Genomic DNA, 18551 nt, shown 5'->3' on the forward strand with positions numbered 1-18551 from the left:
TATGAATGAAAGTTATTATTGTTAATAGACAAAACGTCATCGAAATGTCGAATTGAAGGCCACATCGAGAGATTTTTCTTCTCACGTAGAAGTTTCTGATTTAAAGTGAATTTTATAGAAATGATACACGATACCTAAACGGGTAATTCTATATAGTAATAGGTTTGAAACTTGTTGTTTTTACAGCTTATCTCGTATAACACTGAAATATCCAAAATGAATGTTGAACATTTGATTTGCTTTGGGTACGAAGAATAACACACATAAAAAGACAAATGTGATTTGTAAATCCTTTTAGGTTGTGAGTCAGATTATTTTGGATGTGACTGTCAGCCATGTATCAAGGACGACAACTGTAAAGTATGTGACGTAAACAACGGAGAATGCTACGTCTGCAACACTGGTTACAAGGGGCCTAACTGTAGCACAAGTATATAAACTATCGTAAAGTTTGAAATAACACAAAACTGAATTCCTTGTAATCTATAAATTTTTGAATTCAAATTTCAAATTGGACAGAAATGCATCGGTATTTGAAATTATCATTTTGTAGGTACAGGTACCGATGATAAAGTTCAGATGACAGACACACACCTGTATTACAACGATGGAAATTTTGATGTTCACCTGCCTTCCTATCTACTGGTAGATGGAGACACCACACAGCCAAGCTGTATCGATCTCAGATCTTGCCTAAATAGAGCATGTGCTATGAGATTAGAGGTCATGAATACGCCTAACGTCAAAGATGTGCAGCTTTATTTTGATTACAAAGGTTCAGTGTTACGTTTTCAACTCCTCAACCAAAGAGATCGAAACAAGAGGCCCACAGGTCTTACCAGTCACCTGATTATTTATCACAGGCATCACTAGCTCCAAGCGCTACAAAATTTATAATAATCCGCCCTTGAATTAAACCCTCTACACTGGGGTTACGAAATACACCGTGTTGGTGCATACCTTTCCATATTTCCGAAATATGCATTTAGTTTTAATATTATATTTAATAGCAAAATTAAAGAGGTGGTTCAACTGATAAAGACATTTAATCACTATGACAAATTGTTCTCACCCTGGTAGCAAACCCCTTACCCTTGATATCATGAAATTCACAATTTTCATAACCGATGTGCAGTTGTAGAAAATATTGTTATAGACGGTCATTGTTAGTTATTTTCACCTTTCTTTCATTCAGATGAGCCAAAAAAAGCGTGTGCTAAAATGTCTATTCATTATGGCGTCGATGGCCTAGTGGTTAGGCTGTCGGACTCTCGACCGAAAGGTCGTGGGTTCGAGTCCTGGCCGTGGCAGGACTGGCGTTGTGTCCTTGGGAAAGGCACTTTACATGAATTCCCTCACTTCACCCAAGTGTAAAAGGGGTACTTAGCTATAGACATTGAAAGATATTGTTAGAGTGATAGTGTTCTAGCGCCTGTAACGGCAGCTTGCACTGTATGCTTCCCAGGAAGCTGAGGAAGTTCTAGATTGATAAAAGGTCAGCCGGGGTAATAATGTGTTGTAAAGGGCTTTGAGCAGCATACGCTGGAAAAAGCGCTATATAAAACCAATCATTATTATTAGCGGGATGCATCATCTCTGATTGAAGAATGGGACAAAATATACTAAAAGTGGCAGTATTTTCAAAACTCTTCTCTTCTCCTTCACATGTGGGAGGAAAAAAAAACCTTTATAGCCACACAATTAAAAATGTATAAACAAATTTATATTTTTATTCTACTTTTACAGTCACGGGGAACATCTAAGTGATTATAATGTCTGTAATGTCCTCTTCTTCAATTGTGCTATTCCTGGGTCAGGGATGGGAGTTGAAAGGCGAATATTGTCAAAATGATTTATAAAGCTTCAAACTTCCATTGTTTTTTCTTCTGTAAATGAATAGGAATTTGTGTGCAGATTATGAAAGATCATAAATGTGGGCACAAAGGACTCCATATTGAGGCTTCAATGCAAATATGAGACTCCCTGTACGTGATATGATACTCAGGTGCCCGTTAAGGTCTGTGAGTCTCTTGTTTGTCAATAGCCTGGTTTGATTTAAAAATTCATTATACGAATGAGACAGGATACATTGACAGCATACACAGAAGATGTGTTCAATACTTTCCTGAGGAATGCCTTGAATGTTTGTTTTATTTACGGACTTGTAATTTTCTAAATAATGAGATTAGGCTAGTAAATCTTTGAAACTAATAAGACGTATGGCTATTTAATACCTTAGATACATTTTCATGACGACTGATGTTATGAATTTATGTTATGACGAAGGAATTAAATCTTGGTACAATGTATATGATTTGATGACGGGATAAATTACTGATGATGACCGATAAAGTTTCTTCCATGCCGTTTACAACAGTTTCATGTTAAATTGAGATTTATGAATTTTGTATTCATTATAGGAATATGGCTGAAAGTAATTATCTAATAAAGATGCATACTCCGGTGTGACACCACAGAGTCGTCCACTTCTGCTTCATACTTAGATATTTTATTGAAAGTACACATTAACAGCAAACTAACAAGTCAACTATATGACAGCTTCTTCGTCGTGAAATTCCCATGTGTATGTAGCAATATTCCATTATCACCTGCATACGGTGTTTATATCTCACAAATCATTCGATACGCAAGAGCTTGTTCTGCATAGGGTCAGTTTTTAAATAAAGGCAAGCTACTGACAAACAAGTTGATGGTGCAGGGGTTTCAACAGTCTCGATTAAAGTTAGCATTTCGCAAATTCTATGGTCCTTATAACGATCTAGTTTTCAACACAACCTACCATTGGGTCTCAATTGCTGTCTGATGTGTTTCATACCGATTGTTATACCGTTCTTAACTGTGGATAACCCCGTTTTACCTGATCAAGATATAGGGCTCACAGCAGGTGTGACCGGTCGACAGGGGATGCTTACTCATCGTAGACACCTTATGCCATCTCTGATGTATCCGGGAGTCCGTGTTTGCCCAACTATCTATTTTGTATTGCTTATATGAGTTATGATATTGATCACTGTTCGTTATCTTCACCTTTCATGCATTCGATAATGCTTTGTTTCCGATATAACCCTACATATGACTATATCACTAGATGAGTTTAAAACACAGCAATTTCTACTTATTAGGGTGTGAACTAAACTACCGCGACAGCTTAAAAAAAATCAAAATATAGTATAGGTGAATCTATTCGGGGTTTAAATTTAGTACCCAGACCCCATGCCTCTTATAATTTTCCACGTCCTCTACAGTGAAATTCTATATGATGTTCGCCCATTTCTATGACAACCATTTATTTATATCCCAATTGCTTTTTTATCATTGACTTTCCTACATCTTCATTTCATATTTTGACAGATGCTGCTGATATTCGAGTCGATTTTACGATGATTTCAAATTCAAATCGGTACCAATCTCGGGTGCCGTTCTATCAAACTGGAGTAGAGAAGATATCCCCGAATATCTCAGAAGTAAAAATGTCATTTCCATATCCTGTAAACTCCATCAATATTACTTTCAAGCTTTCAGTTGACGAACTCGAAGAAATGGGCAATACCTCAGTTTTGCTATGTGAACTGAAAGTTAATGGTAAGCAACCATATATATATATATATATATATATATATATATATATATATAAAACACTATATATATATAACTCAAAAGACCTGTATATGTATCTGTCTATCTTTACACAGCACTAAAATGACCAACGACACGAACAACATGATTGTCAACTTTTCGGGACGACCTGTCCCTTCTTCAGGACAAACGACAAGAATGGCATTTTGTTCTATACATTATGTTATACACAATAACACATATATATATAATAACATTATGTAATACATTATGTGAATCAGAATAAGACATTTCTTGTAAGAATGGCGGCGGACGAGACGTCCTTAAATTCAGAAAATGTCAACACATTAAAGTGATCCAGGGCACTCGCGTTAACATTAAGGTTTTAGTTTATTTGCTGTGTATAGTTACGGCGTTTTGACTTCTGTCATCCTCCAGTCATATCGATGTACAGCGTTACAGGTCTATATTTGATTAATAAGGGACCTCACCTTTTGCGGTCTCATCCGAAGGCCCACCCTTGTAAGCCACCATTTACGACAAACAAGAGGTACTTGGCACCTGTTCGAAACCCAGGTGCATATTGGATATAATAAATGTTACTGTATGTAAAACTTATACGGTATCAATTTTGATGCACTAGATGCGCATTTCGACAAATAATGTCTCTTCAGTGATGCTCAACCGAAATGTTTGAAATCCGAAATAACAATGAGGTTTTAGAACTATTATAGGGAAAAACAATGTAATATAAAATGAAAACTAAGAGTAATCCAGCATATCCATAAACAAGAATTTTCATTCTTTCGTGTGTATTTTTTGTGTTCCACTCAGGATGTCCTCGTAATCATTATGGTAGCCCATGCACACCATGCTATGTGAATTGCGCGGAGTGTCATTCTTTTGACGGGTCCTGTTTTTCATGTTATGCTGGATACATGGGCTGGAACTGCCGACAAGGTAATCAATAAAATGTTACCTATTTGGAAATATTTCCAAAATATTCACCTAACTAGAGATTGTTTATACGGTTGTGACATAGGTTGAACTGCAAGTAATTGTAAATAAGGTTCCTCGAAAATAACACCGTTATGATTAAAACGTAGATTAAAATATGCAAGATTTCAAGCTAATATTTATCTAGAAAAATCAACTGTACTATTGCTATTTACATTGAAATACAGCATAGATGATTTTGATTTACCATGCCCGTTTAATGTATTATTTTGGAATTTAGCTTGTTTCACTGGCACGTATGGACCTAACTGTGCAATGATATGTAGCGATCATTGTTTAACACCTCACGTGTGTGATCATGTGATCGGGACTTGTCATGGAGGATGCACCGCCGGATGGATGAATAATGAATGCAATCAACGTTCGTGTTTAATCTTAATTCATAACCTTTTTGCATTGTATTTATTAGTCCCCTACCGACGAAGTCGAAGGGGACTTTAGGTTTGCGCTCCGTCCGTCTGTCTGTCTGTCCGTCAGTCCAGTTTTTCGCACTTTTGTCTCTGTTCTTGCAGATATTTATTTTATATTTGGTATATTGCTTTGCCATTACAAGTTACTGATCAAGTTCGAATTTGATCCCGGTCCGTTGCTTGTTTTTTTAACTTAAATTGGACTTAGAAAAATAGTGTGAATTATCAGTTTTCCAGACTTTTTGGTTGTTCTTGCAGATATTCATTTGATATTTGGTACATTGCTTTGTCATAACAAGTTATAGAACCAGTTCAAATTTCGTCGTGGTTCGTTGATTTTTCATTAATTTATGGCCCTTGGACTTAAAAAATAGCATGGATTATAAGTTTTCTAGACTTTTTTTGGTTGTGCTTGCAGATATTCAATTGATATTTGGTACATTGCATTGGCATAACAAGTTACCGATCAAGTTCGAAATTCATCTCGGTCCATTGATTTTTCATTAAGTAATGACCCTTGGACTTAGAAAAATAGCATGAATTGTTAGGTTACATCCAAGTTTCTTATCTCTGTAAATAGAACACTCATTATAACTTCTAGCATAGTAATACAACAAAATAGCTAAATTATTCACGATCACCTATATTTCACAGTTTGTTGACTTGGTTAAAGACCTAATTAAACCTAATTGTAAATTTCTCTTTTTTCCCCTGGTCTAATCTCTATTCGAATAGTAGTTAATTTCCTATCGTGGTTCCCCAATTTTCCATTTTACCATAATCTACATAATGAACTTTGAATAATGTTGTGGTACAGTAATTTTTGCAACCGGTAGGGGACTATGTATTGTCATGTAATACCCATCAGAATGCTTATTTCCTATCAATAAGGACATATTGTATAATTTCGCATTAGAAGTAACGCCTTGATAATATATAACTAGACAAATGAATTGTATTGTCAAACAGATGTTTTTCATTTACCATAGACATTTAATACATTTGTTGAATTTAGCTTGTTACAATGGTTGGTATGGACAGAACTGTGGAATGAGATGTAGCAGACACTGTATGACATCTTACCAGTGTGATCACGTTACCGGAACTTGTCATGGAGGATGCGCCGCCGGATGGACAAATGATACATGCAATTCTGGTTTGTGTTTGATCATAATTATTTTTGGGGTATTTTAAGTCACCTGAATCACTCTTGTGATCTATTACAATTGGTGTACATCGTTCGTTAACAACTAAACATTGGTGTACCTTCTTGATAACCACCATTCCGATTTTCAGAAATCCTCTCTATATAAGTCATGTAGAGCAGAAAGGTCCCTGCCAAAATAGTAAATTTCTGGAACTCCATAATAGAAGTTCAAATCCAGGGTGAAGTTATATTGTGTTTTATGTATAAAACAATTCGAATAAAATCACTTTATATACTTGAAACTAAATTACCAAAATAGTAAATTTCATGATCCCAGGGATAGGAGCTTTCATACCAGGGTAGGACAAAAAAAAGCCATACTGTTTAAATGACTTCGTGATAACTACCATTCCAATTCTTTTCAAATTCGGTATGGAATATCTTGTGGGGGCCATGAATTGTAAATTTCAGTATTCCTTCTTCCACGGGATCTATGGGGAGGGACAAAAACTGCCAAAGTTTGACCAGTTTGCAAAATATTTCTATACAACTGCACATATATAAGAGAAGTCAAATGCACTGTCATGTAGAACAATAACGCCTCTACCATAATTGTAAATTTTGTGAATTTTGAGGTAGCAGTTCTAACTCCACAGAAAGGGCAAGCTTGTTGTAAAGTGTTTATGTGTAAAACATTTAAATACATATACTAAATTGAGAGAAATAATTATAAGAAGTAGTCAATCCTTTCCCGGTATTGTAAATTCCATGATTCCAGGGTTTTGGAATGGGGTCAAAATATTCTAAGGGAACATTGTGTTCTTTATTTTTGTTGATTCCGTATTAAAGCAAAATACATGTTTATGAATAACAGAACGGAATTCACCAATTTCGTGAGTTTCGAAACCTCTGGGTTCGAACTCTAAGGTGGGTTCCAAATAGTTATACTGTGTTAATATAATATATATTTGTGAGGTCGAAATAAAAGACACCAGAGTAGTCCACTTCTGCTTCATACTTAGATATTTTATTGAAAGTAGACATTAACGGCAAACTGACAACTCAACTGTATGACAAACGGGATGATTTCAGCTTCTCCATCGTCACCTTTTCATATTTTTGTAGCAATATTCCATTGTCACCTGCATATGGTGTTTATATATCCCAACGGATTCGATCCACAAGAGCTTGTTCTGCGCATAGTCAGTTTTTAAATAGAGGCAAGCTACTGACAAACAAGTTGATGGTACAGGGGTTTCAACAGTCTCGATTGAAGTCAGCATTTCGCAAATTATATATTCTTTATAACGATCTAGTTCATCAATACAACCTATCATGGTGTCAAATGCTGTCTGACATGTTGCATTCCGATCGTTAAGCCGTTCTTGACACACTGATTTTGACTACGGATAACTCCGTTTACCTGATCATGATATGGAACTCACGGCGGGTTTGTTTGGTCGACGGAGGATGCTTACTCCTCCTACGCACCTGATCCCACCTCTGGTGTGTCCAGGGATCCGGGTTTGCCCAACTATCTACTTTGTATTGCTTATAGGAGTTATGAGATTGATCACTGTTCGTTATTTACCTTTCAGATATTGAAATCTAAGACAGATACATACAGGTTTGATTGGCCATACTTGTGTAATGTTTATTTTTCGAAACTAGTTTGCATCAGCGGCTCTTATGGACCGAACTGTGAAAGGACATGTAGTAGTCACTGTGTAACACCCCACTTGTGTGATCACGTGACCGGATATTGTACCGGAGGATGCGCCGCCGGGTGGAAAAGTCATGCATGCGATTCTGGTTTGTGTTGGACCTTAATCTATTAGCATTTGGTGCATTTTATTTGTTTATTATTGATAGCTAACGATTATTTCTTGTATTTCATTTATTTTCTATCGATAATGAAATAATTCAAGTTATGTCAGTAGAAGCAACATCTTGATAATACATTCTCTAAGAGAAATTAAGCCTGTATATTTTCGAGAAGAAATATTTTATACAAGAAATTTACACACTGATTTATATATGATAATTTATCTTGATGGATTATTAAGTTACGCAACAACATGTCGAAAGAAATACTGCATCAAAATTATGTGTAATACATGTACATGCAAACAGTCTATTACAGTTGTCATTTACTTGTTCCTTTACCTAAATAAAGGAGTGTACGATAAAATAAATCAAACTTTAAATTTAATTAACGAGAATAGTAAACAATATCGACACTTGTGTGTTGGTATTGTTTTGCGTTAACAACCTCTTTTGAAAAAAATACTAACAGAAATTTCGTAATAAGTGTGGATCCTTTATGACAATAGAAAGCGATTGTTAAACATCACAAGGAGTTTAAAATGGAGGAAAAAAAATTAAAAAACCAAATTCGTTATAAAACGTGATTTATACGTTCATTTTTAATTCAAGGGGAATATGAATTTACTTCGTTGTATCCATAAATTCGTTATATCCATGTTCGTTATAGACGCATACTTTTATATAGAATAGATAAAGAATTTGCCGGGGAAATTGATTTCACTTCGCTATAGCCGTAATTTCGCTATATTCGTGTTCGTTATATTCGAGTTTTACTGTATCTAACTAATCAACTCTTTTGTATAAGACATATAGCTTAGATAAACCATACCCGTTTAATGATTGTTTCTTAATTTAGCGTGTAGCAGTGGCTGGTATGGAGAGAAATGTGCAATGAGATGCAGTAGTCACTGTTTAACACCCCACTTATGTGATCACGTGAACGGAACCTGTCTTGAAGGATGCGCCATAGGATGGATAAATGATACTTGCGATTCGTGTACGTTGTTTTAAAAGATATATGAATCTAACAGTTATTTTGCACTTCATTCATTTTCTATCGATACGTAACGTTTGCGTTTTGTATTTCGTTGATTTCGATGAGTAAAGATTTTGTTGACTTTTTCTTACAGTAGACACGGAATACTGTGAGTATAAATGATGTCCACTTTTAAGATGAAACCATTTTTTTAATGGCAGAGTTTCGAGTTACTAAGGGATACGGGTTTTACTACACGCCTTTTGATATGTTTAAGCATTATTTCCAGTTTTTGCTACGTAATACTAAACATAAAAAATCCGAAGACATGATAGATTTCCATGACACTTTAGATGTAACAGAACTCAAACAATATTTCCCAAAGCGGATTTTATATGACTAGTACCCTGAAGTGATATTAAAAGATACTGGGTATCCACATTGACCATCTCTATGTATACTTTGGTGATCAGGTCTATTAATCGTCTGTTGGAAATCCCATCCTTTGTCAGCTGATTTTTTTTATACGCCCGTCATTTGGGACGTATTATGTTTCGGCGCTCTCCGTGCGTCTGCTTGGCTGTCCGTCCGTTCGAGGTAAAGTGTTTTAATTTTTTTTCAGTAACAGACGCATGTACGACATTGAAATTTAGTCACAATTTTCCCTCAGAAAATGTAAGAGTGGGTTTTCATTTCAGCTGAATTGGTCCGTCCTTGATCTACTTTAGGGCTATAAGTAAGTCAAACTTTTTTCGTTACAGATACAGATATTGCCTTGACATTTACTCATAAAATTCCTCAAAGAGGAATACAAATTCAGTTTGCATTTAAGCTGGATTGGTCCATCCATCCATGACCTACATTAGGGTTAAATGTAGGTCAAATAGTTTTCCGAGCCTTTTTATAGGGTTAAATGTAGGTCAAATAGTTTTCCGAGCTTTTTTTATAAGTACATATATTGCTCTGAAATTCAGTCACTGGCTTCCTCTTGGAGGAATACAAGTTCAGGTTGCATTTCATCTGGATTGACCCATCATTGACCCACTGTTGGGCTAAAAATACGTGAAAGTTTTCCAGGCTTTTTTCATAACGGATACAGATGTTTCCTTGAAATTTAGTCGCAGGTTTCCTCTTGCTGGAATACTGGTTTAGTCTGTATTTCAGCTGGATGAATCCGTCCTTGACATACTTTTGAGCTAAGAATAGTTCAAACAGTTTTCCACTTTTTTCCTTACGGATACATATATTGCCCTGCTTTTTAGTCAAAGGTTTCCTCTCAGAGGAATAGCAGTTCAGCTGGATTGGTCCATTATTTACCTACTTTTGGGCTAAAAATAAGTCAAACAGTTTTCCAGGTATTTCTTTTTTCGTCACGGATACAGATACTGCCCAGATATATATTGAAAGGCTTTCTCGCGTAGGAATACCAGTGAAAATAGCATTTCAACAGGATTGGTGCACTATGACCTACTTTAGGAATAGAAGTACGTCAAACAGTTTTCCAGATTTTTATTTAACGTTTTAGAAATCATACTATAAATACTTGAATATGTACACGTTTGAAGTATCGCCGACAAATAAAACGGCCAAATCACGAGACTGCAGTGAATACATTCAGAATAAAACGGTAGTAAGTTGAATCTCTATTATGTGAACGTTTTATGGTCATGTATGTGTTCTGGTTTCTTTGTGGGTCTCAGGCGTTGACTGGGTGCCACCGGATGTGTCCGTAAACTATCATAATATAACATGGAGAGAAGAGGATGTCGGGTTTGTGGTCAGATACGATCCTGCTGTTACCCTTGTATGCAACTTCAGCGTGAAGTCCGACGAAGATTTGTTATATGACGTCACTTGGTTCATTGATGGACTGGAAGTATTTAATCAGACTGTGGACTCGTCCAGCAACTACACTGCTGTGATAACGGCGCATGACTTCCTGACAGCTCGAAAGAAAATGGGATCAAATGTAAAGTGTTATGCCTTTAAATGTATCGTACTTTTTATTACGTCATGCAATATTAACATTCAGCAAACGTGTACGCTTTGTTTTAGCTCACCTGAGCTGAAAGCTCAAATGAGCTTTGTCCGTCGTCTGTCTGTAAACGTTTACATTTTCAACTTATTCTCCAGAACCACAGTGCTAATTTCAACCAAACTTGGCCAAAAGCATCCTTGGGTGAAGGACTTTCAAGTTTGTTCAAATGAAGGGCCATGTCCCTTTCAAAGGGGAGATAATCACAAAAATGCAAAAATAGGGTGGGGTCATTTAAAAATCGTATTTACAAAGAAACCACCGAGCCAGAAAAGCTGATATTTACATGAAAGCCTCCTAACATAGTGCAAATTTAAGTTTGTACAAACTATGGTCCCTGGGGGTATGATGGGGCCACAATAGAGGATCAAAGTTTTACATACAGATATATAGGGAAAATCTTTAAAAATATTAAGAACTACTGAGGCAGAAAAGCTGATATTTACATGACAGCTTTCTGACAATGTAGATTCAAGTTTGTTCAAATCATGGCCTCGGGGTAGGATGGGGCCACAAGGGGGATCAAAGTATTGCATATCAATATATAGGGAACATCTTTAAAAATCTTCTTCTCACAAACCACTGAGCCAGAAAAGCTGATATTTACATGAAAGCTTCCTAACATAGTGCAAATTTAAGTTTGTTCAAACCATGGTCCCCCCGGAGTAGGATGGGGCCACAATAGGGGATCAAAGTTTTACATACAAATATATAGGAAATTTTTTCTTTTAAATCTTCTTAAGAATCACTGAGGCAGAAACGCTAATATTTACATGAAAGCTTTCTGACGTAGTACAGATTCAAGTTTGTTCAAGCCATGACCCCCGGGGGTAGGATGGGGCCACAACAGGGGATCAAAGTTTTATATACAAATATAAAGGGAAATGTTTTAAAAAGCTCCTTAAGAACCACCGAGATAGAAAAACTGACATTGACATGAATGCTTTCTGACATAGTGCAAATTTAAGTTTGTTCAAATCATGGCCTCCGGGTGTAAGATGGCGTCACAAGGGGGAATCAACGTTTTTCATACAAATATATAGGGAAAATCTTTGAAAATTTTCTTCTCAAGAACCATTAGCCCAAAGAAGTTGACATTTACATGAAAGCTTTCTGACATAGTGTAGATTCAAGGTTGCAAAAACATGGCCTCCAGGGGTAGTAGGTTGGGGCCATAATAGGGACTAAGTTTTACATGCAAATATATATGGAAAGTCTTCAGATATGGGCCAAGGTGACTTAGGTGAGCGATGTGGCCCATGGGCCTCTTCAGTTTTAACACATCTTGGATTTCCTGATCACCTGTGTGTCGTCTGTGTATTCCTTCGTCTGTCTGTTTATCTGTATGTAAAATGTTCCCATTGTGTAATACACCATCTTCTCCAGAATCACTGGATAAAATTCAATCAAAATAAATTTGATATAAACTATGCTTGGGGGAAAGGTATTAAAGTTTGTTCAAATAAAAGGTAATGCTCTTTCAAGGGAAATATAATGAAAGCAAAACCGAGTGTCAAGTCATTTACAACTCTTCTTATCAAGAACCACTGGGCCAGAAAAGTTGAAATTTACATTAAAGCTTCCTGATAGAGTTGATACAGGTTTGTTAACATCCAGTGGTGGAGTGGAGCTACAATAGGTGATCATTTTCAATGTTCGATATATGGATAAACTTTTTAAGACTTGTTAAAATCATTCTAGTTTATTCAAACAAAGGGCTGGAGGTTGAGGCTTCGATAGAGCATCGAAGATTTATGGTGAAATATACAGGGGATTATTTTAAATGAAAAGGCGAAGATAAGAAACGGTGATATATCTCATAACTCACATACGGAATACACAATTAAGATGTGGAACTAGGAGGAGTGAGTATCCCTTGTCGACGGGTCACACCCACCGTGAGACATAGATCAGGTAAACCGTGCAGTGCACCGTAAATATTAGCGTGTAAAGTTTACGACCTAAGAATAAGTATGTAATACGTCTGACAGCATTTGACCTAATGATAGGTTGTTATGGCAAACTAGATCGGTTTAACGTCCATAAAATTCACGAAATGCTGATTTTAAACGAGAATGTTGACTCCCCTTTAACACCTACGTGCCTGCACAATTCAAATATGATCAAATTAATTTCAAAAGTATTAGGATCACACTAAATTATATCGAAATGCAATTGTTTCCACATTATTTGGATTCATACTAATTACCCACTCCCCGGGTTAGGGTTATGGAAGCCTATAGCCTATTCGAGACAAATTGTTTTGTATTTTTTATCAGATAATTCAAACTTCCTCATAACTTTTCAATAGTGAGTGATATGTCTCTCGTATATCATATGCACATTCCTTGCACGAATACTTTTTCTTTTGTATCAAAGTTTTTAAACTTTAGAATTTAACCTTTGAAAATATGTGTCAACATTTTCATGGGAATCAAGGTCAAGACACAAGATCCCACCTCTGGTGTGTCCAGGGGTCCGTGTTTGCCCAACTATCTATTTTGTATTACTTATAGGAGTTATGAGATTGATCACTGTTTGTTATCTGATCACTGTTCATTATCTTCACCTTTCATTGAAAGAAAGAAAATCGATTAAAAATCAAATATCACATCTGAACAACAGCATGTGCAGGGCGACTAAGGTGATCGTATGTTTCCTGTTCGTTTTTGTTGTTGTTTTTTTTTGCTGTTGTTTCAAATGGATATCTGATATGTTTAAAATCATGAGACCAATTCAACTTAATTGATAAATTATCATCCCCACTCGCCCCTAAAAAAATAGGCCCGCCCCGAATTTTTTAAATTTATTTTGCGAAACTTGCGATTTCCGAAAACTTTTCTTGTCCGACTCTGGTATTTATACTTCTTGTTTACATTTCCGGTATAGCAAAGTGAAGGAAATATAGTTTTCTTAATTTATCACGTTCTTACGTACGAAAGCCGGATAGTCTCATATTTGAAAAAGTAAAAAAAAAATTAACTCGTAATAACGAGTTAGTATCTCGTAATAACGATTTAATATCTCGTTATAACCAGTTAATTATCTCGTTATAACGAGTTAGATATCTCGTTATAACGAGTTAGATATCTCGTTATAACGAGTTAATATCTCGTTATAATGAGTTAAGTATCTCGTTATGACGAGTTAGTATCTCGTAATAACGAGTTAATTATCTCGTTATAACGAGTTAATTATCTCGTTATAACGAGTTAGTATCTCGTTATAACGAATTAATTATCTCGTTATAACGAGTTAGTTATTTCGTTATAACGAGTTAGTTATCTCGTTATAACGAGTTAAGTATCTCGTTATAACGAATTAGTATTTATGGAGGGCCTGTACTTTCCAAAATTTCGACAAACTGATTAGAAATTATTTGAATTGCATATGATTATTTCATAATGACTATTATGCAAGATTTTATTTGTCGTAAAGATGACAAGAAAATGTTAGTTATTGCTTCAAACAAATTAACATGTGATGATTCATTTTTTTTCTACTCAACAAAAATACCTACTTTCCCTTGTCAAAAATAAATGTAAATTGTGTCGTTTTGATAACACGTCGAGTAAATACAACAATGCTTTGGCAAAATGTTTGAGCTAATTTCATATTTGAGCAAAAATCAGCCAGCCTAGATGCTGATGATTCTTTTGAGAATATAGATATATTTATACATCTTATGCAAGTTTGTTAGTACAGGAACTAAAGTCCCCTTTCCCCTTTTTAACAGCGTTGATTTACCGTTATTTACTACATTAAAAACTTTCTTTGCAATCCAAAGTAAGATAGTTTGGGTTATTCTCCCTTTTATTTCTTTTTTTTTCAAAGTATATCGAGTGTTAAGGATGTAGACTTGAACAAGTAGAGGTAACGAACGTTGACGGTCACACAGCCGTGAACCCTATATCTGTAAGAGATACAAGACTCCGATGGTCTATCATGTCAGATACGGGACTGGCACGATCCGCGCAGCGGCGAGTGATCAGTCCCGTATCTGACATAATAGACCATCGGATTCTTGTATCTTACTTAAAATATTGTTCTGTCTAAAACAGTACTTCTCATAATATTGGCCTGCTCTTAATAATACTGGACTATGTTCAGTACAGTATGAAAAATAAAGTACTGGCTACACAAAGAACTAACGTCACAACAATGTTTTAATGATCAGGTAAACAAGTAATCCGTGGTTAAAATTGAATGTGCTACACGGGCAGATGAAAACAACCCATGATCTCGCGCGGAAGTGGAGAAAATGAAAGAAACGTATCCGTAAATAGCATTTATCCGGAATGCTAAGTGCACAATGGCGGCAAAAACAAACGAAACGGAGCAGATGAATGAAAAGAATTTTTTCTTCCATAATTTTATATCAAAAAGATTTGTATTTACTTTAAAGAATAAAATATACGAAATTTAATCTCTTACTTGTATCACAACCCCATTATACTGAAATTATCGTTATATTTGGGTTTGACTCATGACGTCATCGGGTTATTGTCAATGCTACAAAACATGAATATGGCGATGAGCTGCACTCTTATTTTCAAGGTCCTTGTAAGTATACCAGTAAGCTTTCTATAATCTATAAATCAGGGCAGTGTATGTGTTACTCCTTCTTGTCCAACCCCAAACTATTTAGCAACATAATATTTATTCATTTGACATGTACAACGTAGTTAGACATACAGAAGGGGGTGGGTAGGGTAGTGTTATGTTGGAAGTGGGAGGGATGCGCCGTTGAATTAGATACATGTATGTTGAAAAAAATATATAATAATGTAATATGGAATAAAATCTACCTCGATTTGATTCTATTCTGTAATATATATGTAATGCTCTCTCTCTCTCTCTCTCTCTCTCTCTCTCTCTCTCTCTCTCTCTCTCTCTCTCTCTCTCTCTCTCTCTCTCTCTTCTATGATACTCTATTCACAGGTGCTTGTTTCATATTAAACTTTGAAAGCTATACTACAGTGTATATAATAAAAAAAAGGTCTCTACTTTTTTCAGGACCAAAAAATATGGCTGGCAAAGTTTACCAAACAAGGCGTGACTGAATATATGTTGTATATATAATTATATATATTTATTGTATTATTTATTATATCCTATCATATTCTGTATATTCTATCAGACAGGGTGCAGGAATTTATCTAGATTATTTTTACTACATGTAAAAGGTACCTTTCCCCTTTGGCAACAAATGGATATTTCCCCTTCCACGGATAAAAAATCCCCTTCATTTATAAAAACTTCACATAATTGTATGAGAATTTTCAACAAAAATCATTTTTATATATTATAAGTCATTTTCTGTAATTGTCAGACTCTTACAATTTAGATAAAATGAGTACAATCAATCAATTTATATGGCTGTAATAATCTGTGGATATTATATTCCATGGATGTCCCCCATCCTATGGAAGATCATGACTGCATTCTCAAAAATTCCCCATAAATATAAAATGGGTAGTAACATCTAAATGCTGGATAAAACCCTGGGGTATAAAGGAATGTAAACATGATTCGATCTATGTAACAAATGTAAAAATGAATAAATAATTGTAGATAACGAGTGCTAATAATGATAATGCACTTATATGGGATTAAATATTGGGAGCTGTATGTTTTGTTTTATTTTTCAGGTGTACATACTGAGCTTGGCCATGCCGAGTTGCAGTATGTATTCAGGGATAGATCATGACTACTTTATTTTTTCAGTAAGTGTAATTATAATTACTTGGAAGGGATTTCAGTAATGTTAGAATTATATCATTGATATTGACAGACACTATTTGAATTCAATTTAACCACCATCATTCTTGAATATTATTAAATTAATGATGTATTCCTATTCACAGGAAAATAGGCCACAAATTCCAATCCCTGGTAGTGAAGAGGTTTTACATTTAAATGACAACTTCACGACAACAGAATCGAATGTCACACAAGAAATTAATGTAAGCAATGTTTACGTTATGGATTATCTAAAAATAATAACATTTATTAATGTACATGTATTACTGTTGATAATGTTTTAATACATGTGATATTTCTGGAAAAAATCAATAACCTCTATTAAGAAGATGGGATACCCAAATAAAAATTAATACCTACTAAATATAAACCTAAAGAATAAATTTGCAGGATGTTTCTTTTGTCGATAAAGATTATATGAAGCTCTATAAATAAATATCTGTAAAATTACAGCTTGATAGTATTGTGTTGGAAGAAGTTTCCTTGAACATGAAGGAGGTAAGTTATTTCAAAGACATTATCATGTGTCAACCATATCATTAGCTAACATGAGCTGCATGTTTGTGACCTTGACTTTGGAGTTTTACCAAAATTTCAAAACTGTAATGGAAACTTGAACCTTGCTCATAACTGTTGATTGATCAGACTCTCATATTTTATATATGCATTCATAACAGTAACTGAACAACGTACAGCAAGGCCAAGTTGACTCATGTGAGCAATGTGGCCTATTGACCCACTTCTTTTTCTAATAATTGCAGTTTACTTAGTTGCTTTCCAACGGAGATGTGGGTATAGCAACTTGTGTATCACATGCAATTTTAATGATTCGAACCATTTATTGCATGTCTTAACTATTATATATTACAATGCATCTGTTTTATTTTACTGGCATTCATCTTTTTATATGTAGGCTGATGATTTTAATGCAGTGTTAAAGGAAAGCATCAATGTTGACTTCGAAGTTGAACAACAAAGTAGGTATTTTACATCGTTTGGTGTACAGAGAAATCCCACAATAGGAGATGGTAACTGTCTTTTCCGGGCAATTAGTGTTTCCCTTTATAGTCATCAAAATAACCATCTTCAACTCCGAAATCTGGCTGTGGATACACTTAGAGGTTTATTTCAAAATTATTTTCTTGAAGGCAGAGGTACCCCTGAGGAGCAAATTAATGTGTTAAGTCAGCCTAATACTTATGCAGGCCAGGAGTCTATTTTAGCTTTGTCAATGGCTTTGAATATAAATATACTGGTAACGTTTGGCAGTGACACACTTGACAACCCAGTCACTACTTATGAAAATACATTTTCTGATGGTGAGCAACCTTAACAAACCATCCATATTGTGTGGCGGCGAGCAGGTGGAGGTCATTATGAATCTGTGACAGAGAAAGGATCTGTAGACCTACTCAGATCAGATTCTGTAAGAATTGAAGGTCAATGTCATGGTGGTAATACAAGGCCATTGCATACAAACTTTTCAAGGCCTGTGGATATGGAAAAATTTATGAAGAAATCACCTACGGCAATATCTACACTGCACTCATATGTAAAGTCTGAGGACAACATCAATATTCAGACTGAGGGAAGCAATACATTGCTGTGCCCAAAATGTAAAATATCTCTTAAATCAAGAGCTAATTTAAAGAAACATATGAATAAATTCCATTCAGATAAGTGTGTTTCTCATACAAGCAAATCCAAGAATAAGCTTCAGGCATGCATGATATCTACATGTCAAATGAAGTTCCAATCAGTAGACCAACTTCTGGAACA

At 35.3% G+C, this 18551-nt stretch overlaps 1 protein-coding gene across 2 annotated transcripts in view; it reads left to right on the forward strand.

Annotated features, from left to right (window-relative positions):
* LOC125662024 (uncharacterized) overlaps positions 1 to 18551 on the forward strand; it is a 62705-nt gene that overhangs the window by 15577 nt on the left and 28577 nt on the right. For both annotated transcript variants that reach the window (XR_007365227.2, XM_048894199.2), the window contains exons 4-13: positions 299 to 430; positions 554 to 775; positions 3373 to 3603; positions 4432 to 4557; positions 4835 to 4975; positions 6040 to 6180; positions 7843 to 7983; positions 8855 to 8995; positions 9129 to 9143; positions 10675 to 10943. Coding sequence is in view for 1 of the 2 variants with exons in the window: in XM_048894199.2 (XP_048750156.2) it covers positions 299 to 430; positions 554 to 775; positions 3373 to 3603; positions 4432 to 4557; positions 4835 to 4975; positions 6040 to 6180; positions 7843 to 7983; positions 8855 to 8995; positions 9129 to 9143; positions 10675 to 10943 (1559 nt within the window). In the remaining variant the exon portion in view is untranslated. The remainder of the gene's footprint in view (positions 1 to 298; positions 431 to 553; positions 776 to 3372; positions 3604 to 4431; positions 4558 to 4834; positions 4976 to 6039; positions 6181 to 7842; positions 7984 to 8854; positions 8996 to 9128; positions 9144 to 10674; positions 10944 to 18551) is intronic.

This window comes from Ostrea edulis, chromosome 8 (genome assembly GCF_947568905.1).
Source record: "Ostrea edulis chromosome 8, xbOstEdul1.1, whole genome shotgun sequence".
NCBI lineage: Eukaryota > Metazoa > Mollusca > Bivalvia > Ostreida > Ostreidae > Ostrea > Ostrea edulis.